Source organism: Oncorhynchus clarkii, chromosome 26 (genome assembly GCF_045791955.1).
Source record: "Oncorhynchus clarkii lewisi isolate Uvic-CL-2024 chromosome 26, UVic_Ocla_1.0, whole genome shotgun sequence".
Lineage (NCBI taxonomy): Eukaryota > Metazoa > Chordata > Actinopteri > Salmoniformes > Salmonidae > Oncorhynchus > Oncorhynchus clarkii.
The window spans coordinates 989,520-1,013,845 of NC_092172.1; the positions used below are offsets into that span (position 1 = coordinate 989,520).

The 24,326-nt window shown below is 41.0% G+C and overlaps 1 protein-coding gene across 1 annotated transcript in view; it reads right to left on the reverse strand.

Annotated features, from left to right (window-relative positions):
- The window catches only part of LOC139385209 (potassium channel, subfamily K, member 5a), a 67,217-nt gene extending 43,182 nt beyond the window's left edge, over positions 1-24,035 (reverse strand). Inside the window, exon 1 of the mRNA XM_071130323.1 lies at positions 23,550-24,035. Within this exon, the coding sequence (XP_070986424.1) occupies positions 23,550-23,735 (186 nt within the window). The 5' untranslated portion in view covers positions 23,736-24,035. The remainder of the gene's footprint in view (positions 1-23,549) is intronic.
- Positions 24,036-24,326: the final 291 nt, after the last annotated feature.

Below are 24,326 nucleotides of genomic sequence, written 5' to 3' on the forward strand. Positions count from 1 at the left end.
GGCAAGAACACTAGATTTCGCTAATAGTCTTATGACTTCTTCTGCCAGCTTCAGAGCTTAAACTAATTTAATCTATCAACACAAAACCAACATTCAAATGTGCAGAGCGCCCCAACTTCAATTGCATGAGATTTTTTTGTTGTTGATAGCATTTATACTTTTTAATACTACAACAATATTTAAATGAGCTCCAATTAATTTCAAATGCCCAAAAAAGGGGAGACTCGTCGAGGCCTGGTAACAGATGGAGTATACATCACGAGGCGATGGCTCCATCTGCTGGACGTGCCAGGTTTCGACGGGCTCTCCAGCCAGGACTAATTGGGGCTGATTGGGAGCTGGTGATTAGTCAAGGGCGGATTGCTCACCAGCTGTGCAAGGCCCATAAAGCTGCCAGAAGGGCAACACACAGGGGGAGTGGGGAAAGAAAGGACTCCCGTGTTATTGTTGACAGTTGCAGAGGTAACAAGAGGGAGTTCAGTTTTGTGCCCGACAGGATACAGCCAGACCCGAAATCCCAGAAGACGTCATCCCGGTGAGGGTCTCATGGGGGAGACCTATCCTTTAAATAAACACCCTTGAAACTGAGCTAATCCTTCTCTGTTCGTGTCTGATATGGGTAAACGTCTTGACCAAACCCCCTGGTTTGCCACAGCCCACACCAGTAGAAATCAATTTTCTCGAGCTGAAAGACAACCACCATAGCTTACCCATGATGTTGCACACCGATTGTCATCGTTTTAGTCAAAGTATTATATATTTGGGCTTGAAGTGAAGAATCCGAACTGCACAATTTTATAAAATTGTATAAATTGCGTGACATAGTATTTTGAAACCCAATCCCACAGTCGCCCCAAGATGAATGGTTTTGCATCACTACACACGCCACTTGGTGTAATGTTAGCTAGAAACCACAGATATCTATCCAGATAATGAATAGGCATTCGCAAAAGAAAATTCTAATAAATGAGTTACATGTAATTTGAAGCGTGCATGATCATGAGCAATTTCACTTCCCCTGTGAGAACCATAATTAAACATTTGCATAAATGAAAATGGGTTTGAATGAGAACCATAAGAATACAGAGGTAGCTATTCAAAATGGTCCTACTCCTTGGCCAATTAAGCTACACAACCAACTTCAAAAAACATTCAGTCTATCCTAACTTCAAATTTGTATCAACTATAACTATAAACATTTGCATAAATTGGCACAAACTAACTCACCATCAGTAACTCTTGAACCGTTCAATCTAGAGACACCAAACCAAGTTTTAACAGGCTATTCAGGCCATTCTATTCAATCGAATAAAAAAATCAATTATTCCATCTACATACTTTTTAAACTATAACCAGTCACAACCACTACTGTAATTGATTTCAAAACCAAAAATACTTTTTAAAAAGCTAGCAAGCACACACATTTTGTTCAGGAAATAAACTTCTCACTTAATTTGTATTCTTATAAACTGTGCATGCTTTCCCAAGTCGTGGTGGGAGGACCATACAACATAGAATCAAGTGACTGAAAATACCCGCATGAAAAAAAAGTAGTTTACAGGGTGGGAACTTTTTGTGTCAGTAAAATGTATTATGTGATAAAGTATGCACAAATATTGATATAATAACCATTAGTGGTATAATGTACTTAAGTAAAAAATACTTTAAAGTACTACTTCAGTAGTTTTTTTGGGTATCTGTACTTTACTGGTTATTTTTGACACCTTTTACTTCACTACATTCCTTAAGACAATAAGGTACTTTTTAATCCATACATTTTCCCTGACACCCACAAGTACTCCTTACATTTTGAATGCTTAGCAGGAAAGAAAATAGTCCAATTCACGCACTCATCAAGAGAATATCGATGGTCATCACTACTGCCTCTGATCTGGTAGACTCACTAAACATGAATGCTTCATTTGTAAACGATGTCTGAGTTTTGGAGAGTGCCCCTGTGTATCCGTAAAATAAAATAAATATATACACTGCTCAAAAAATAAAGGGAACACTAAAATAACACATCCTAGATCTGAATGAATGAAATATTCTTATTATTCAACATAGTTGAATGTGTTGACAACAAAATCACACAAACATTTTCAATGGAAATCAAATTTATCAAACCATGTAGGTCTGGATTTGGAGTCACCACACTTGAAAACCACACTACAGGCTGATCCAACTTTGACGTAATGTCCTTAAAACAAGTCAAAATGAGGCTCAGTAGTGTGTGTGGCCTCCACGTGCCTGTATGACCTCCCTACAACGCCTGGGCATGCTCCTGATGAGGTGGCGGATGGTCTCCTGAGGGATCTCCTCCCAGACCTGGACTAAAGCATCCGCCAACTCCTGGACAGTCTGTGGTGCAACGTGGCGTTGGAGGATGGAGCGAGACATGATGTCCCAGATGTGCTCAATTGGATTCAGGTCTGGGGAACGGGCGTGCCAGTCCATAGCATCAATGCCTTCCACTTGCAGGAACTACTGACACACTCCAGCCACATGAGGTCTAGCATTGTCTTGCAGTAGGAGGAACCCAGGGCCAACCACACCAGCATATGGCCTCACAAGGGGTCTGAGGATCTCATCTCGGCACCTAATGGCAGTCAGGCTACCTCTGGCGAGCACATGGACGGCTGTGCGGCCCCCCAAAGAAATGCCACCCCACACCATGACTGACCCACCGCCAAACCGGTCTGGCTGGAGGATGTTGCAGGCAGCAGAACGTTCTCCACGGCGTCTCCAGACTGTCACGTCTGTCACGTGCTCAGTGTGAACCTGCTTTCATCTGTGAAGAGCACAGGGCGCCAGTGGCAAATTTGCCAATCTTGGTGTTCTCTAGCAAATGCCAAACATCCTGCACGGTGTTGGGCTGTAAGCACAACCCCCACCTGTGGACGTCGGACCCTCATATACCACCCTCATGGAGTCTGTTTCTGACCGTTTGAGCAGACACATGCACATTTGTGGCCTGCTGGAGGTCATTTTGCAGGGCTCTGGCAGTGCTCCTCCTTGCACAAAGCCAGAGGTAGCGGTCCTGCTGCTGGGTTGTTGCCCTCCCACGGCCTCCTCCACGTCTCCTGATGTACTGGCCTGTCTCCTGGTAGCGCCTCCATGCTCTAGATACTACGCTGACAGACACAGCAAACCTTCTTGCCACATCTCGCATTGATGTGCCATCCTGGATCAGCTGCACTACCTGAGCCACTTGTGTGGGTTGTAGACTCCGTCTCATGCTACCACTAGAGTGAACGCACCGCCAGCATTCAAAAGTGATCAAAACATCAGCCAGGAAGCATAGGAACTAAGAAGTGGTCTGTGGTCCCCACCTGCAGAACCACTCCTTTATTGGGGGTGTCTTGCTAAATGCCTATAATTTCCACCTGTTGTCTATTCCATTTGCACAACAGCATGTGAAATTTATTGTCAATCAGTGTTGCTTCCTATGTGGACAGTTTGATTTCACAGAAGTGTGATTGACTTGGAGTTACATTGTGTTGTTTAAGTTTTCCCTTTATTTTTTTGAGCAGTGTATATATATATATATATATATATATATATATATATATATATATGTGTGTATATATATATATATATATATATATATATATATATATATATATATATATATGTGTATATATATATATATATATATATATATATATATATATATATATATATATATATATATGTGTGTATATATATATATATATATATATATATATATATATATATATATATATATATATATATATATATATATATATATATATATATATATATATATATATATATATATAACACATACATACAGTGCCTTGCGAAAGTATTCGGCCCCCTTGAACTTTGCGACCTTTTGCCACATTTCAGGCTTCAAACATAAAGATATAAAACTCAACAACAAGTGGGACAAAATCATGAAGTGGAACGACATTTATTGGATATTTCAAACTTTTTTAACAAATCAAAAACTGAAAAATTGGGCGTGCAAAATTATTCAGCCCATTTACTTTCAGTGCAGCAAATTCTCTCCAGAAGTTCAGTGAGGATCTCTGAATGATCCAATGTTGACCTAAATGACTAATGATGATAAATACAATCCACCTGTGTGTAATCAAGTCTCCGTATAAATGCACCTGCACTGTGATAGTCTCAGAGGTCCGTTAAAAGCGCAGAGAGCATCATGAAGAACAAGGAACACACCAGGCAGGTCCGAGATACTGTTGTGAAGAAGTTTAAAGCCGGATTTGGATACAAAAAGATTTCCCAAGCTTTAAACATCCCAAGGAGCACTGTGCAAGCGATAATATTGAAATGGAAGGAGTATCAGACCACTGCAAATCTACCAAGACCTGGCCGTCCCTCTAAACTGTCAGCTCATACAAGGAGAAGACTGATCAGAGATGCAGCCAAGAGGCCCATGATCACTCTGGATGAACTGCAGAGATCTACAGCTGAGGTGGGAGACTCTGTCCATAGGACAACAATCAGTCGTATATTGCACAAATCTGGCCTTTATGGAAGAGTGGCAAGAAGAAAGCCATTTCTTAAAGATATCCATAAAAAGTGTTGTTTAAAGTTTGCCACAAGCCACCTGGGAGACACACCAAACATGTGGAAGAAGGTGCTCTGGTCAGATGAAACCAAAATTGAACTTTTTGGCAACAATGCAAAACGTTATATTTGGCGTAAAAGCAACACAGCTGAACACACCATCCCCACTGTCAAACATGGTGGTGGCAGCATCATGGTTTGGGCCTGCTTTTCTTCAGCAGGGACAGGGAAGATGGTTAAAATTGATGGGAAGATGGATGGAGCCAAATACAGGACCATTTTGGAAGAAAACCTGATGGAGTCTGCAAAAGACCTGAGACTGGGACGGAGATTTGTCTTCCAACAAGACAATGATCCAAAACATAAAGCAAAATCTACAATGGAATGGTTCAAAAATAAACATATCCAGGTGTTAGAATGGCCAAGTCAAAGTCCAGACCTGAATCCAATCGAGAATCTGTGGAAAGAACTGAAAACTTCTGTTCACAAATGCTCTCCATCCAACCTCACTGAGCTCGAGCTGTTTTGCAAGGAGGAATGGGAAAAAATTTCAGTCTCTCGATGTGCAAAACTGATAAAGACATACCCCAAGCGACTTACAGCTGTAATCGCAGCAAAAGGTGGCGCTACAAAGTATTAACTTAAGGGGGCTGAATAATTTTGCACGCCCAATTTTTCAGTTTTTGATTTGTTAAAAAAGTTTGAAATATCCAATAAATGTCGTTCCACTTCATGATTGTGTCCCACTTGTTGTTGATTCTTCACAAAAAAATACAGTTTTATATCTTTATGTTTGAAGCCTGAAATGTGGCAAAAGGTCGCAAAGTTCAAGGGGGCCGAATACTTTCGCAAGGCACTGTATATATATTGTGCCGTCTGGTTTGCTTAATATTAGGAATTTGAAATGATTTATACTTTTACTTAAGTATATTTTAGCAATTACATTTACTTTTAATAGTTAAGTATTTTTAAAACCAAAGACTTTCAGACTTTTACACAAGTAGCATTTTAGTGGGTGATTTTCTAAGAAGGTATCTTTACTTTTACTCAATAATGACAATTGGGTACTTTTTCCACCACTGATAACCATTATATCAAAGTAAACTTGGAGTCACGGATGATGTTGTGTGGTCCTCCCACTACGACTCATTAAGGTATACTAGGCTACAGATGAAATACTTATGAATAACTTCACAGGGTGGTGAATGAGGTGATGAGCTTGATGCGCCTTTCCAATAAATATTGAGGGTCTTATTCTGGTGACATGACGATCGATGCTTGTCTGCCATCTGACAAATAATATTGCTCTTATCCATAATAATCCCAATGTAGGTAATTTTACACACACTGTATCTGCTTTGCTGTTGGCTAGAGTGCATGTGCCAAGACCAGAGTGGGCATATTTGCTATATAATGCAACAGTTTGTGACAAAACTGTTGTACTTGTATTTTTCAACGGGAAAAGTTATATTTATGTAACACTGGAATGATCGATAATGGGAGACAGTTTTACATGAACAGTGTCTAAAATCAGGTTTAATGCTATCCCAAAGCAAGAACTTGTACAGCACTGGTAGAAGCGATTACAGGAGTCACAATGAGACTATTTTGTTTCCATGAACCTCATGCTTTAAGTAATTCCAAGCATGGCACTGGTATGAGAGATGAAGGACACAATATGAGAATATTTTGTGTGTTTCAACTGTGAACTATATTTGTAAACAGTTTTCTATGAACATGGTCTAAAATCATGTGTAATGAAATGTTCAAGCTAAAACTAGTGCAGTACTGGTTGAGAGATGATACGAGACAATTTAGTTGAGTTTCAACTATGAACTATATTTTTAAACAGTTGTTTAAACTGTTTTCGGGAAGTTTCAACATTGCACTGGAATGATAGATAATAGCAGACTTCTTGTTAAACAGCTTAACATGAAAATAGTCTAAATTCATGTTTTTGCGATATTCAAGCAAGACGTAGTACAGCACTAATAGGAGAGATTATAGGGGAACCTTTGAGACTATATTTGTAAACAGTTTTCCATGAAAATGGTCTAATAAGTGGGGCAGCAGGTAGGTTAAATAAATTAAAATGTTTACAAAAAAATGAAATGTGAATTTGTCCCAATACTTGTTGTCCCATAAAATGGAGGGGACTATATAAGAAAAGTGCTGTAATTTCTAAAACAGTTCACCTGATATGGATGAAAATACCCTCAAATTAAACAGTCTGAACTTTGACCTCATATTCACTGTATCATTTGAAATCCAAAGTGCTGGAGTACAGTTCAAAGACAACAAAAAGAGTTTGACTTGGTACTAACATTAAAAGGGTCTATTTACTCATGAAAGTTTGATTTAATATGATTTGATTTGATTCTTTGTGTCAAGCTCAATTTTACAGCAGCACAATACCATTATTTATTTTTATGTATTTAACTAGACAAGTCAGTTAAGAACACATTTTTATTTACAATGATGGCCAACCTTGGCCAAATCCTAACCCGGACTACGCTGGGCCAATTGCCGCCCTATGGGACTCCCAATCACGGCCTGTTGTGATACAGCCTGGAATTGAACCAGGGTCTGTAGTGACACATCTAGCACAGAGATACAGTGCCTGAGACCGCTGTGCCACTCGGGAGCTCCAATTATGGATACTTAAAATATATAAAGGAGGCTGTTTATGAACAATTGATGATCTATCTTTTATGATATATTTCACAAAATCTAGCTCAAAATGTAGCTCATAGTATGCATATATTATTTTGGGCCTATACTGTACTCTCAAATAAGATTACTTTGGCAAGCGAAAAATATTCCTTTGCAGATATCCTGAGGAATCGAACTTGGATATTGGTTCTATCCTATGAAAGGCGTATATGAGAATAGATGTGTACCATTACTGAATAAAGCACTCCTGAACTTGTGATGGCACTAAAATGTCAATATAAATAGGTATACATTACTTAAATTTGTGCAATTACCACACATTGTACTTAATCTACCACCTGTGTGCCTTCATTTCACTTTAAAATGTGACTATAGATGGTAGCTAGCCCTAAAAATAACATTTGTCTGAATACTTAAGCACATACTCCTAATGTTTGTATTTATTATGGGTCCCCATTGGATCCCCATCCCCATCTTTATATCATTTTAAAATTACCAAACATTCACAGATTTTACAACACACTGTGTGCCCTCAGGCCCCTACTCCACCACATATCTACAGTCGTGGCCAAACGTTTTGAGAATGACACCAATATCAATATCCACAAAGTTTGCTGCTTCAGTGTCTTTAGATATTTTTGTCAGATGTCACTATGGAATACTGAAGTATAATTACAAGCATTTCATAAGTGTCAAAGGCTTTTATTGACAATTACATGAAGATAATGCAAAAAGTCAATATTTGCAGTGTTGACCCTTCTTTTTCAAGAACTCTGCAACCTGGCATGCTGTCAATTAACTTCTGGGCCACATCCTGACCGATGGCAGCCCATTCTTGCATAATCAGTGCTTGGAGTTTGTCACAATTTGTGGGGTTTTGTTTGTCCACACGCCTCTTGAGGATTAACACACACACACACTGACACACAAGACTTCCGGCGCCGACAGAGATGGCCGCCTCGCTTCGCGTTCCTAGGAAACTATGCAGTTTTTTGACGTGTTATTTCTTACATTAGTACCCCAGGTCATCTTAGGTTTCATTACATACAGTCGAGAAGAACTACTGAATATAAGATCAGCGTCAACTCACCATCAGTACGACCAAGAATATGTTTTTCGCGAAGCGGATCCTGTGTTCTGCCTTACAAACAGGACAACGGAGTGGATCCTATGCAGCGACCCAAAAAAACGACTCCGAAAGAGAGGGAAACGAGGCGGTCTTCTGGTCAGACTCCGGAGACGGGCACACCGTGCACCACTCCCTAGCATTCTTCTTGCCAATGTCCAGTCTCTTGACAACAAGGTTGATGAAATCCGAGCAAGGGTAGCATTCCAGAGGGACATCAGAGACTGTAACGTCCTTTGCTTCACTGAAACATGGCTCACTGGAGAGACTCTATCCGAAGCGGTGCAGCCAACGGGTTTCTCCACGCATCGCGCTGACAGAAACAAACATCTTTCTGGTAAGAAGAGGGGCGGGGGCGTATGCCTCATGGCCAACGTGACATGGTGTGATGAAAGAAACATACAGGAACTCAAATCCTTCTGTTCACCTGATTTAGAATTCCTCACAATCAAATGTAGACCGCATTATCTACCAAGAGAATTATCTTCGATTATAATCACAGCCGTATATATCCCTCCCCAAGCAGACACATCGATGGCTCTGAACGAACTTTATTTAACTCTCTGCAAACTGGAAACGATTTATCCGGAGGCTGCATTCATTGTAGCTGGGGATTTTAACAAGGCTAATCTGAAAACAAGACTCCCTAAATTTTATCAGCATATCGATTGCCCAACCAGGGGTGGAAAGACCTTGGATCATTGTTACTCTAACTTCCGCGACGCATATAAGGCCCTGCCCCGCCCCCCTTTCGGAAAAGCTGACCACGACTCCATTTTGTTGATCCCTGCCTACAGACAGAAACTAAAACAAGAGGCTCCCACGCTGAGGTCTGTCCAACGCTGGTCCGACCAAGCTGACTCCACACTCCAAGACTGCTTCCATCACGTGGACTGGGAGATGTTTCGTATTGCGTCAGATAACAACATTGACGAATACGCTGATTCGGTGTGCGAGTTCATTAGAACGTGCGTTGAAGATGTCGTTCCCATAGCAACGATTAAAACATTCCCTAACCAGAAACCGTGGATTGATGGCAGCATTCGTGTGAAACTGAAAGCGCGAACCACTGCTTTTAATCAGGGCAAGGTGTCTGGTAACATGACCGAATACAAACAGTGCAGCTATTCCCTCCGCAAGGCTATCAAACAAGCTAAGCGCCAGTACAGAGACAAAGTAGAATCTCAATTCAACGGCTCAGACACAAGAGGCATGTGGCAGGGTCTACAGTCAATCACGGACTACAGGAAGAAATCCAGCCCAGTCACGGACCAGGATGTCTTGCTCCCAGGCAGACTAAATAACTTTTTTGCCCGCTTTGAGGACAATACAGTGCCACTGACACAGCCTGCAACGAAAACATGCGGTCTCTCCTTCACTGCAGCCGAGGTGAGTAAGACATTTAAACGTGTTAACCCTCGCAAGGCTGCAGGCCCAGACGGCATCCCCAGCCGCGCCCTCAGAGCATGCGCAGACCAGCTGGCCGGTGTGTTTACGGACATATTCAATCAATCCCTATACCAGTCTGCTGTTCCCACATGCTTCAAGAGGGCCACCATTGTTCCTGTTCCCAAGAAAGCTAAGGTAACTGAGCTAAACGACTACCGCCCCGTAGCACTCACATCCGTCATCATGAAGTGCTTTGAGAGACTAGTCAAGGACCATATCACCTCCACCCTACCTGACACCCTAGACCCACTCCAATTTGCTTACCGCCCAAATAGGTCCACAGACGATGCAATCTCAACCACACTGCACACTGCCCTAACCCATCTGGACAAGAGGAATACCTATGTGAGAATGCTGTTCATCGACTACAGCTCGGCATTCAACACCATAGTACCCTCCAAGCTCGTCATCAAGCTCGAGACCCTGGGTCTCGACCCCGCCCTGTGCAACTGGGTACTGGACTTCCTGACGGGCCGCCCCCAGGTGGTGAGGGTAGGCAACAACACCTCCTCCCCGCTGATCCTCAACACTGGGGCCCCACAAGGGTGCGTTCTGAGCCCTCTCCTGTACTCCCTGTTCACCCACGACTGCGTGGCCACGCACGCCTCCAACTCAATCATCAAGTTTGCGGACGACACAACAGTGGTAGGCTTGATTACCAACAACGACGAGACGGCCTACAGGGAGGAGGTGAGGGCCCTCGGAGTGTGGTGTCAGGAAAATAACCTCACACTCAACGTCAACAAAACTAAGGAGATGATTGTGGACTTCAGGAAACAGCAGAGGGAACACCCCCCTATCCACATCGATGGAACAGTAGTGGAGAGGGTAGCAAGTTTTAAGTTCCTCGGCATACACATCACAGACAAACTGAATTGGTCCACTCACACAGACAGCATCGTGAAGAAGGCGCAGCAGCGCCTCTTCAACCTCAGGAGGCTGATGAAATTCGGCTTGTCACCAAAAGCACTCACTAACTTCTACAGATGCACAATCGAGAGCATCCTGGCGGGCTGTATCACCGCCTGGTATGGCAACTGCACCGCCCTCAACCGTAAGGCTCTCCAGAGGGTAGTGAGGTCTGCACAACGCATCACCGGGGGCAAACTACCTGCCCTCCAGGACACCTACACCACCCGATGTCACAGGAAGGCCATAAAGATCATCAAGGACATCAACCACCCGAGCCACTGCCTGTTCACCCCGCTATCATCCAGAAGGCGAGGTCAGTACAGGTGCATCAAAGCTGGGACCGAGAGACTGAAAAACAGCTTCTATCTCAAGGCCATCAGACTGTTAAACAGCCACCACTAACACTGAGTGGCTGCTGCCAACACACTGACACTGACTCAACTCCAGCCACTTTAATAATGGGAATTGATGGGAAATGATGTAAATATATCACTAGCCACTTTAAACAATGCTACCTTATATAATGTTACTTACCCTACATTATTCATCTCATATGCATACGTATATACTGTACTCTATATCATCGACTGTATCCTTATGTAATACATGTATCACTAGCCACTTTAAACTATGCCACTTGTTTACATACTCATCTCATTTGTACATACTGTACTCGATACCATCTACTGTATCTTGCCTATGCTGCTCTGTACCATCACTCATTCATATATCCTTATGTACATATTCTTTATCCCCTTACACTGTGTACAAGACAGTAGTTTTGGAATTGTTAGTTAGATTACTTGTTATTACTGCATTGTCGGAACTAGAAGCACAAGCATTTCGCTACACTCGCATTAACATCTGCTAACCATGTGTATGTGACAAATAAAATTTGATTTGATTTGATTTGATTTGATTGACCACAAGTTCTCAATGGGATTAAGGTCTGGGGAGTTTCCTGACCATGGACCCAAAATATCGATGTTTTGTTCCCCGAGCCACTTAGTTATAACTTTTGCCTTATGGCAAGGTGCTCCATCATGCTGGAAAAGGCATTGTTCGTCACAAAACTGTTCCTGGAAGGTTGGGAGAAGTTGCTCTCGGAGGATGTGTTGTTACCATACTTTATTCATGGCTGTGTTCTTAGGCAAAATTGTGAGTGAACCCACTCAATTGGCTGAGAAGCAACTACAGACATGAATGGTCTCAGGATGCTTTACTGTTGGCATGACACAGGACTGATGGTAGCGCTCACCTTGTCTTCTCCGGACAAGCTTTTTTTCCGGATGCTCCAAACAATCGGAAGGGGGATTCATCAGAGAAAATGACTTCACCCCTGTCCTCAGCAATCCAATCCCTGTACCTTTTGCAGAATATCAGTCTGTCCCTGATGTTTTTCCTGTAGAGAAGTGGCTTCTTTGCTGCCCTTCTTGACACCAGGCCATCATCCAAAAGTCTTCACCTCACTGTGCGTGCAGATGCACTCACACCTGCCTGCTACCATTCCTGAGCAAGCTCTGTACTGGTGGTGACCCGATCCCACAGCTGAATCAACTTTAGGAGACAGTCCTGGCGCTTCCTGGACTTTCTTGGGCGCCCTGAAGCCTTCTTCACAACAATTTAACCGCTCTCCTTGAAGTTCTTGATGATCCGATAAATGCTTGATTAAAGTGCAATCTTACTGGCAGCAATATCCTTGCCTGTGAAGCCCTTTTTGTGCAATGCAATGATGACGGCACATGTTTCCTTGCCAGTAACCATGGTTGACAGAGGAAGAACAATGATTCCAAGCACCACCCTCATTTTGAAGCTTAAAGTCTGTTATTCAAACTCAATCAGCATGACAGAGTGATCTCCAGCCTTGTCCTTGTCAACACTCACACACACCTGTGTTAACAAGGGAATCACTGACATGATGTCAGCTGGTCCTTTTGTGGCAGGGCTGAAATGCAGTGGAAATGTTTTCTGGGGATTCAGTTCATTTGCATGACAAAGAGGGACTTTGCAATTCATCTGATCACTCTTCATAACATTCTGGAGTATATGCAAATTGCCATCATACAAACTGAGGCAGCAGACTTTGTGAAAATGTATATTTGTGTCATTCTCAAAACTTTTGGCCACGACTGTACAGTACTAAATCCATGTGTACACATCTTATCGTTTGTGTGTGTGTGTGTCTGTATGTGCCAATGTTTGTGTTGCTTCACAGTCCCCGCTGCTCCGTAAGGTGTTTGTTTTTTATCTGTTTTTTTAAATCTAATTTTACTGCTTGCGTCAGGAACTTGATGTGGAATAGAGTTCCATGTAGTCATGGCTCTAAGTAGTACTGTGTGCCTCCCATAGTCTTTTCTGGACTTGGGGTCTGTGAAGAGACCTCTTGTGGCATGTCTTGTGGGTTATGAATGGATGTCCAAGCTGTGTGCCAGTAGTTTAGACAGACAGCTTGGTGCATTCAACATGTCAATACCTCTCATAAATAAAAGTAGTGAAGAAGTCAATCTCTCCTCTACTTTCAGCCAGAAGAGATTGACATGCATATTATTAATATTAGCTCTCTGTGTACATCCAAGTGCCAGCCGGGCTGCCCTGTTCTGAGCAAATTGCAACTTTCCTAAGTCCTTTTTTGTGGCACCTGACCACACGACTGAACAATAGTCAAGGTGTGACAAAACTAGGGCGTGTAGGATCTGCCTTGTTGATAGTGCTGTTATTAAGAAGGCAGAGCATCGCTTTATTATAGACAGACTTCTCCCCATCCTAGTTACTACTGCATCAATATGTTTTGACCATGACAGTTTACAATCTAGGGTTACTCCAAGCAGTTTAGTCATCTCAACTTGTTCAATTTCCACATTATTTAGTACAATATTTGGTTGAGGTTTAGGGTTTAGGGAGTGTTTTGTTCCAAATACAATGTTTTTAGTTTTAGAAATATTTAGGGCGAACTTACTCCTTGCCACCCACTGAAACTAACTGCAGCTCTGTTAAGTGTTGCAGTCATTTCAGTCGCTGTAGTAGCTGAAGTGTATAGTGTTGAGTCATCCACATACATAGAAACTCTTGCTTTACTCAAAGTCAGTGGCATGACATTTGTAAAAATGTAATTTTGATAAGACCAACTCAACCTTAAATGGTTTGAAAATGGTGGCATAAGATACCAGGAATTATTAAATTATGCCCCGTCTCAGTGCTACATGTAGTAATACTACAGAATAGTCTCTTCACTTTTGGTTAAAGTTTGACTGAACAGTATAAAACAATCAAAATGAAGAAATCCCCATTTAAATCACTTAGTGTTGCAGCCCTAGGGTCATGCACAACTCATAAAGCAAATGTTGAACTTTTATTATTCAAAAACATAATGCCATCATACTGCCAGAAATGTGGAAAATATTGTGATAAGATATTTTGCCCATGTCACCCAGCCATATCCTACAAATCTAATGTTGAACACAGATAAATACTGATTTAGATTCATTTCGGTAACCACATGAAAGTGCAGTTCATGCTTCGGCTATGCACAATTACATTTCATTCCTTCCACATCAGGATATCCATTACTGAGTTCAAGGTCTAGATTGTTAGTGATAGACAGCTCATTTATTGGTTTGCTGCAGCTCCAGACAAGTAATCAAATTGATTCTGGTGAAAGGGGCAAAACAATAAACAAATAAAAATTCCAGTAATTATTAACCTAGTTTCATGGTTTTTGATGGCTGCTTTACATGGAACTATGACACACGTGACAGACTGTTGAGACTTATCTTACTTTTGGACTTATTTCACATTAGTAGAATTCAATATTGTTCCTGTCAGAAGCAAGCAGTGGATTCACCAAAAAAGCTTTGCAGTAGTGGCTTGTGCCAACACTGACGGTATTTTCATTGGACACCAAACCTGTGTTCGAAGTGCAATTTGTCCATTTTATCAACATAACATATTACCCTTAAAAGAGGACAAGTCACAAAAGTGCAGGTTAATAACTAACAAGGGTCCTTCTTGATGGCTGGTTGGACTCGGTTCCTTGGACCGATTTCTCCATGGTCATTTAACTAGTGGCATGTTAGTTAATCATCAAGAATGTCTTAACCTCAAAAGCAGAAATTTAAAAGTGTATTGCGCTTGAAAACCATTATTTCTACAGAGAGACTTCACCTCTGTACAGGGGAGACTTGAGGTGTGTGAAGGGTTAGACCTGCAATGGCATGAATAAATTGCAGCAAGTTGACACGGAAGGACAACTTTCGCTATTTATAGCCAAAAGCATTCAATGTTTAAAACCCAGGACGATTGAGGCACATGCAGAATCAGCTGAACACTCTAAGGTTATCGTGATAAGAGATGTAGCACTAAGCGCCACTGAATTTACCACTGTCATTAAATCTGACTTAACTCAATCCTCCTGACACCAACAACTTTTCAAGAGACAGAGAGGTAGTCCAACAAATGTATGGCCTATTTGTTAGGGATGTAAGGATTCACCAATAAAGATGGGAATCCAGTTCTGATGTTTAAGATACCAGTGCGTCGGTTCTTGGGACTCCAAACCAATACGATTGTAGTATGTGTCGGTCAGAAAACGTTTTATATTCCTATTGCTTTCCTCCTTCCTTCCGAAACCTCGTTTTTTTATGACTGAACTGGTGCGTCCTTAATTGCATATGTAACTGTGTGTAAGTGCGTATGACAGTAATTGATCTACAAGTAGTCTTGCATGCCAAGCAACCCCAATACCTGTCAATAGTTTTTGTAACAACTCTGCGCACAGTGCCCAGCTTCCCATGTTGTCCACCGAGAGGTAGGCCTATCCCTGATCAAATATTTGCTCATCTGCGCAGCACCTTCAGCATTCAAATGCTTGTAAAAATGACTTAGGGAATATTTAATCATTGGCTTCATTAGATAGGTGACAACCAATGTAATTTGCTGGTTTATTGTTATCAAATGTGCTGTAGAAAACGGTGGTTTACTGGAATAAAAGTAGGCTACTGGACAGACAACCGTTGGGGCTTACATCATTTATATTATTGTTGCACGGTACACTGAGTTTTGATACTAGAACATGAAAAACGTTTCGGTACTAGAATTTTTGTTACTTTCGGTACTTTTGTCAAATGTGTCTCGTGCCATCTACTGATTGAGAGAAGATCAAGTCTGTCTATCAGCACAGCCGAAGTCCCCTTATAGCGCGAGCGCACCATGCCTTCTCTGTCAGTGCCTGCTCCACTTTCTCATTGCTAGCTCCAGCCTGTCCTGAGGAACCACTGCACTCACTGGATGTCTGGGATGCATCACCACTTACGCAGCACAGAAGTTGACACACTTGAATAATGCAACACAGCGTTTAGAAAGGTTGAAACTGATAATTACTGTTCGCGAAACAATGTGCATTACAGGCTAGAAGACTTGACAATGCAATAAGATACTGGTAGCTTCAAGCTTTGTAGGGTAACGTTCCTTGCTAGCTTACAGCTGAAATGAACATCAATTCACTACCCTAGTACCTTGTTTGTGTCCATGTCAACTATAACGCAAAATATTGATGATTTCAAAACTGATTAATCAAAAACTATTCATTCTGGGTTTATTGTAGCTGAAGGGTGGGACTAAAAACAAATAAAAACAAATTAAAAAAAGATAACTCATGTAAAATATACCGTGTCTGTAATATGTATATAGTATCAGCTGTACGTAGAAGCCTAAGTATCATTGGATTATGGTAAAATAATAAAGGAAACATTTATATTTTAAAGAAATATATATTTGGTATTGGAAACAATGCAGACAATTACATTGATAGAACCCATAATCTATCTGCAATATTAAAGCTGATCCACCCCAAAAATAACAAACAGACTGTGTGTGTGAGAATGACGTCATCGGTCTTAAAGATACACTTTTGTAAAAGAAGAGATTGCTTATTTTATGCAAATGTTGTTGATTAGCATAATAAAATAAGTCCCAAATGGAAGTGAAACTGATTGTTTTTCATCTGTAGCCTCATGAAATCAGCAAAAACAAGCACAATAACTCAATGAATGCACACACTCCTATTGCATATGCAGTCTCTTGTGTATTGTAAATAAGCCCAGGCTACATCTTGTTTTACCCAGCTTATCAATAAAGATGTATCATTCAAATAAACTATTACTATTAAGTTATATGTAGATAAATCAGTAAGAAAAACAAAGTCTAATTGAAAGTATGATTGTATAATTGATTCATTAATGCATACATAAAAAAATCAAACATGTAAATATAATGATATTGAACTCAAAAGATCTGTCTGGATCAAGTGCCATTATGTGACTGGCTGAGGAGTATTCTTTTTTGCTGTGGTATTGTTTTGGAATCGAGTATCGTGATGGTATCGTGATACTAAACCTGGTATCGAAGTAAAAATCCTGGTATCGTGACAATCATTTATTTTGCTCAGGGTCACCGTCATAAATTATTCTGGTAGTTTTGCAAGCCTCACAGCACAGAAGTTCCAAACGGTCAAAACCACTCACTTTTGAGACGGGTAAAATCCAAAGACGTCTAATATTCATTGGCTATGTCTCAATTTATTTTTAAGGTAACGATACATTACTAGCTCAAAACACTTAGGGCTCCTGAGCTCCATCAGCAGCAGATTTAGAATGGAAAATCACTGTCTTCATGCAAATGTTAGTATATCGAACCACATATCAAACTGAATTGTTCCGTTCCTCTGATCAAATTGCATCGCAAGGAATCGTGTCAACCGAAAATGCATTGTTCCTGTATCGTATTGGAGCCCAAGCATCTGGATGCGAATCATCATTGAAAGGGAAACACCCTACTGTTTATCTATTGCTCCCAGGCAACATCCTGAAGAGGACATAAAACAGGTTGCTAGCCACTAACCAAGTCCCGCCATCCAAGACACCACCAGTATATTAAATTCTTATTTGTACAGAGGATAATAAACAGCTCCACTCTTTTTATGACTTTCTTGAGGACAAGCACTTGATGGGCCATAAAAAGACAATCACAAAACCTTATAAAACAGCAAGCACTTCACAGGCACAACGCTCACTGTGAGCAGTTACCTCCCTGTTAATGAACTTTTTGCTAGTGTCCCAACTTACAGATTAACACTGCTTTTAAACTTTTACAAATAATTTAACAGGTCATGAATTGTGAATGAATTGTGTGTGTGCCTGAGTGGTAATGCCCCCCAAAAAGTACAAATTAGTCTAAAAGTTCATGGTTTAGATCCATGTGACTGCCTATCCTGCACTCTTTCCTCCTGCTCTATATTATCCTCTGTTTTTGAATATATAAAAGAAGGAAGGGATTCTAGTCTCAACATGTAAAAATGTACACGTCAAAATGGCAAAAATGACGGAGCTTCATAAATTAGAGCCCATAAGCCTCCTCTAAATTATGGAAGGCAAAAAAATCTGGAAATTGAGTCTGGGAAATGTAATTAAATCACCCATCCTGACCCCCAATAATTATTTTTGGAGGCTTTTGAAATCCCATGGCTGGTATAATGCATTCTTTGTTTTCTAGACTAGATCCAGTTAAAGTTGAGCCTTAAGTCCACTGGCCCCTTCATCCAGTTACCGAGCTCACAGCACCAACTATCCCAAAGACAGAATACAACAGTCCCTTACTCTTCCTTCTTCTCACCCTATTCATCAGCACTGAACAGAATTGTTCCTGTAACCAAGAAAGTGAGGTAAGTAAACTAAAATGACTTATCGTCCCTTAACAGTCACTTCTGTCATGATGAAGTGCTTAGAGAGGCAAGTTAAGGACCATATCACCTCCACCTTACCTGACACCCTAGACTAACTACAATTTTACAAATCGCCCAAACAGATCCACAGACGACGCAATAGCCAATGCACTGCACACTGCCCTATCCCATCTGGACAAGAGACATACATATGTAAGAATGCTGTTCATCGACCACAGCTCAGCCTTCAACAGCATAGTGCCCTCCAAGCTCATCACAAAGCTGTGCAACTGGATCCTGGACTTCCTGATGGGCCGATCCCAAGTGGTGAAGGTAGGCAACACCACCACGCAGATCCGCAACACGAGGGAAACCCACATGGGTGCGTGCTTACCACCCTCCTGTACTTCCCGTTTACCCATGACAGCGTTGCCATGCATGTCTCAAACTCAACAACGAGACAGCGTACAGGGAGGAGGCGAAAGGCCTGGCGGAGTGGTGCCATGAAAATAACCTCTCCCTCAACGTCAAAACGAAGGAGCTGATTGTGGACTACAGGAGACAGCAGGGAGTGCACATCCACACCGACGGAGCCACAGTAGAGAGGGTCAAAAGCTTCAAGTTCCTCAGCATGCACATTACTGACAACCGGAAATGGTTCCTTCACACAGACAACGTGGTGAAGGTGGCGCAACAGCGCCTCTTCAACCTGAGAATGCAGAAGAAATTCGGCCTGGCCCTTAAGACCCTCACAAACTTCTACAGATACACCATTGAGACCATCCTGTCGGGCTGTATCACCACCTAGTAAAGCAATTGCACCGTCCACAACCGCAGGGCTCTGCAGAGGGTGGTGCGGAAAGCCCAATGCATCACCGGCAGCACACTGCCTGCACTTCAGGACATTTACAAGCATCCGGTGTCACAAGAAGGCCAAGAAGATCATCAACTGAATTGGTCCACCCACACAGACAGCGTTGTGAAGAAGGCGCAGCAGCGCCTCTTCAACCTCAGGAGGCTGAAGAAATTTGGCTCGTCACCAAAAGCACTCACAAACTTCTACAGATGCACAATCGAGAGCATCCTGTCGGGCTGTATCACCGCCTGGTACGGCAACTTATCCGCACACAACCATAAGGCTCTCCAGAGGGTAGTGAGGTCTGCACAACTCTTCACGGGGACACCTACACCACCCGATGTCACAAGAAGGCCATTAAGATCATCAAGGACAACAACTACCCGAGCCACTGCCTGTTCACTCCGCTATCATCCAGAAGGAAAGGTCAGTACAGGTGCATCAAAGCAGGGACCGAGAGACTGAAAAACAGCTTATATCTCAAGGCCATCAGACTGTTAAACAGCCACCACTAACATTGAGTGGCTGCTGCCAACATACTGACTCAACTCCAGCTCACATCAATAATGGAAATTAATGGAAAAAATATATCACTAGCCACTTTAAACAATGCCACTTAATATAATGTTTACATACCCTACATTACTCATCTCATGTATATACTGTACTCGATACCATCTACTGCATCTTGCCTATGCCGTTCTGTACCATCACTCATTCATATATCTGTATGTACATATTCTTTATCCCTTTACACTTGTGTGTATAAGGTAGTAGTTGTGGAATTGTTAGCTAGATTACTTGTTGGTTATTACTGCATTGTTGGAACTAGAAGCACAAGCATTTCACGACACTCGCATTAACATCTGCTAACCATGTGTATGTGACAAATAAAATTTGATTTGATTCAGTGTTTTCCATGGATTACCCAGCCAAATAGGGCAGTGTTAGTCTTATCAGATGTTCTATAAAACACAGGAAAAACTGAATTTTGACTACACTTGCCCTTTAAAAGAATCCTGAGGAGGATTCACCATCTTCATCAAATGTTAAGAATTTATCTGCAATTAAATCAAAAAGCCAAATTTGGGAGCCAAATGAACAGCTTTCTTACCAATGCAATTCGGTAAGCTACTGACAAGTCACTCAATTGAAAGTCACTGTCTGGCAAGTCTCGATGGACTTCATATCAAAAATAAATGAGATCTTTAGTATACTTGTCCAGATGCGATACCGTGGAGATAACAACTTTGTATGATTTTATAAATTTTTATTTTACCTTTATTTAACCAGGTAGGCTAGTTGAGAACAAGTTCTCTTTTACAATTGCGACCTGGCCAAGATAAAGCAAAGCAGTTCGACACATACAACGACACAGAGTTACACATGGAGTAAAACAAACATACAGTCAATAATACAGTATAAACAAGTCTATATACGATGTGAGCAAATGAGGTGAGATAAGGGAGGTAAAGGCAAAAAAAGGCCATGGTGGAAAAGTAAATACAATATAGAGAGAATGGCATGGGTGTGCAAAGCTGTCATCAAGGCAAAGGGTGGCTACCTTGAAGAATCTCAAATATAAAATATATGTTGATTTGTTTAACACTTTTTTTGGTTACTACATGATTCAATAACTGTCTTCACTATTATTCTACAATGTAAAAAAATAGCAAAAATAAAGAAAAACCCTTGAATGAGTAGGTGTGTCCAAACTATTGACTGGTACTGTATGTATGTATATATAAATACAATTACATTTTTGGGGGATTGTGTGTGTAGTGATTTATTTTTATTTTTATTATTGCTAGTTATTACTGCATTGTTGGAGCTAGAAACACAAGCATTTCGCTGCACCTGTGATAATATCTGCACATCTGTGTACACGACCAATAAACTACGATTTGATTTTTAAAAAGTACCATGGGTGGGGGAGGAGGTATGGAGCATGCATGCATATACCATTTTACTCCACAGCCAGAAGGGGAGAGACAGAAGGGTGTGGGTTAAATATATGGGTGTAGGTGTTTTAAATCAGCCTAATTCCTCAGCATATGTGGAGCAGAGAGGGGGACATGTTAAGACATGCGCTCTGTTTTTGGCCAGAGGCATTCAGGAGATAGAGAATACTATCCATGCCTTCAAACCCAACCACAGCTGTCATTTTATAATAATCCCTCACCTGATCTCGTTTTTTAAAATAACATTTTCAGTGTCAGAATGTGTTTTAATACTGTTGCTTCGATGTCATTCTCTTCCTGATGGCATTCAAACAGAAAGCAAAACCGACAGAAAACATTGTTTCGGCAACGTCTTCCATCTCAAAAAAAACCATGAAGATAATGCATGGATTTTACAATAGACTTGAAAGTTTCAAGGAAGGGAGTTGTTATATTCTCTCTCTCAAACTGTCTTCATCTATAAATATAATGTCTACATCCACATCCCTGACAAAAACTGAGCCAAGTCATCAAAACGCGAGGCAACTGACAGGGACTTGAGGATAACAACAAAATATGTCATAGAGGGGTTGTCAAATCACCCCACGTAATTATGGGGTGTTGACTTTGGTCATTTGAGCACAGCACACTTCTGACAGAGGCCATGCATGGAGTTCAATGACACTACACCTACTTTGCTGCTGGGAGCATTATCATTTGCACAGGGAGTCAAATCTTTGCCCTTGGAACAACACTGTGTACGAAAACTTATAAAGACACAAAGGTTATAGATTGGCCTACAGTACACACCCAGACATATTGGCACATTATATCACTGCTCCAGAAAATGATATTCTATAACGCAGAGGCACCATAATCTAAACAACATAAATGCAACTTAACCAGGTCACAAAACAGGTTATAGCCTGTTTTATAGCAAAAGCAACCTTAGCCTTCTGGACACTATTTTACATAAAACCAATTAAGCCAAATTAGACAGACAAGTCTATGTGGAGAAAACAACCCATAGTGAAATGTACACTCAAATCAAATTTGATTGGTCGCGTACATATATTTTGCAAATGTTATCGTGGTTGTAGCTAAATGCTTATGTTCCTAGCTCCAAAAGTGCAGTTATACCTAACAACACAAATCCAAAAAATGTAAATAAAAGGATTAAGAAATATAGAAATATTGGAACGAGCCATATCAGAGTCCGGAATATCAATATGTAATGATGGTTTGTATAGACATTTTGGATGGTGTATGAATAGAAAAGATGTGTACAGCAGTAGTTCTACAGGATGAGCCTTGACTTGAATACAGTATATATATATATATATATATATATATATATATATATATATATATATATATATGAAGTGGGTAAAACAGCATGTAAACATGATTAAAGTGACCAGTATTTAACGACTGTGTACATGGGGCAGCAGGTCTCTAAAGTGCAGGTTTGAGTACCAGTACACAGTGCACAAAGACAAATACAAGTAGCCACAAAGCAGGATACATATGTGATCAATTTGAGTGGGATAGGTTCTACAGTGGTGTGTAATCTTATTAAAATATATCTGCATTTGGCTGGTCAACAATGGTCCCATCAGGCTCTTTACATATCAGCTTGGTTCGTAAGTGGAGTCAGGAATCACACCTGATTTAGGGTCAGATACGAGCTGTTCGCTGAAGGGGTACTGAGTTGAGGATAAGGTTGGGATGAGCTGATTCTAGATCTGTGGTAAATTGCAACTTCAAGATGAAGAACAATTTTGCAAAGACAGGCTGTAATTAATTGAAGAAGTGAGCATAATGACAGGTGTTTATCCAGTGAACTTGCAGGTTGACTCAATGCATTTAAGCACTATGCACCTACTATCTAATTCCCAACTGGTACACAGGCCAGGTGTGCACTCTTCTGATAATAAATATACAATGACATTGGCAGGATTATGGCTTTATGAACTAGATTCCGTTACGTAAAACCATAAACATTTTGATCACTCCTCAGGACGTTTGAAGACAAATGCCATTCAAGCGTAGATGTCTAGTATTTAGTTAAATGCATGAATCAATCTTCAAATGTTACTTGTTCTTATACAGGTACAAATGAATATACTACATTAAAATATCCAACAGCAAATGAGGGATTGTTGTCATACAGTAAGTGAATGACGCACCCAGAACTGTGACTTTTAGGCTACTCAAAACAACACCATATAACACAGCTAATTGCCACTATTAGTGCAATCTCGCAATCAGCGTGAATGACATTTCGACCAATAAAATATTCTGAAATTATTATCGTCATACCTCCAAAATCTTGTCCAAGTCATCTTTGGTGAGACAGGGGTAGTCTTCTAGTATTTTATCCCTTTGTGCATTGTACTGTTTTGCGGCAAGTTTCCAATTCGGTTCCTCGAGAACTTGGAATATTGCTGCCCCGATGGACAGATAAAAAATGATCGCAGAAGTCAATAGAGGACCTTTATCCACCATACTTACAATGGCTCAACTTTCAAATTCGCGGGAGAGGGGTCCCAATTTAAAAGTGTAAGTGTTGTACCAAGCACATGCTCAACAGTCTTTTGGGGCGGCTTGACTTTTATCCCTTACGAGTCTTTTGAAAAACTTGTCGAAAATACCTCTGGTAACATTTGCTCTGGTGCAAATAATCAGAAAGTGTACATAAATGTATCCGAACTGGGCGAATATGAACGCTGTGCTGAAATGTCAACACAGATGCGTGTTTATTCGGTGCAGCAGTTTGCTCTCCACGTGCGCTGCTCTGTTGCAAATGATTACGGGCTACGGAGATGCCTAGGCTACTACTGAAACTTGTGGGGGAGTGGAGAAACGCACAAAAAGATCCGCCCATTAGAATAGGCTCTTCTAGTCACTAGTCTGGGGGTGGGGGTTCTGCTGGTAATGCCCGCTCCTCCTGCATAAATTGACTGCATTACTTTACTCCAGTTTTCATTTGCAGCTGACTTTCGCTTCGGCTTGCCAGTTCATTATTGTGGTGAAATGTTTTAATGTTTTTCCTTCAACTCATTTATTCAGTGCGTTCGATGACGTGGGCCAACCAAG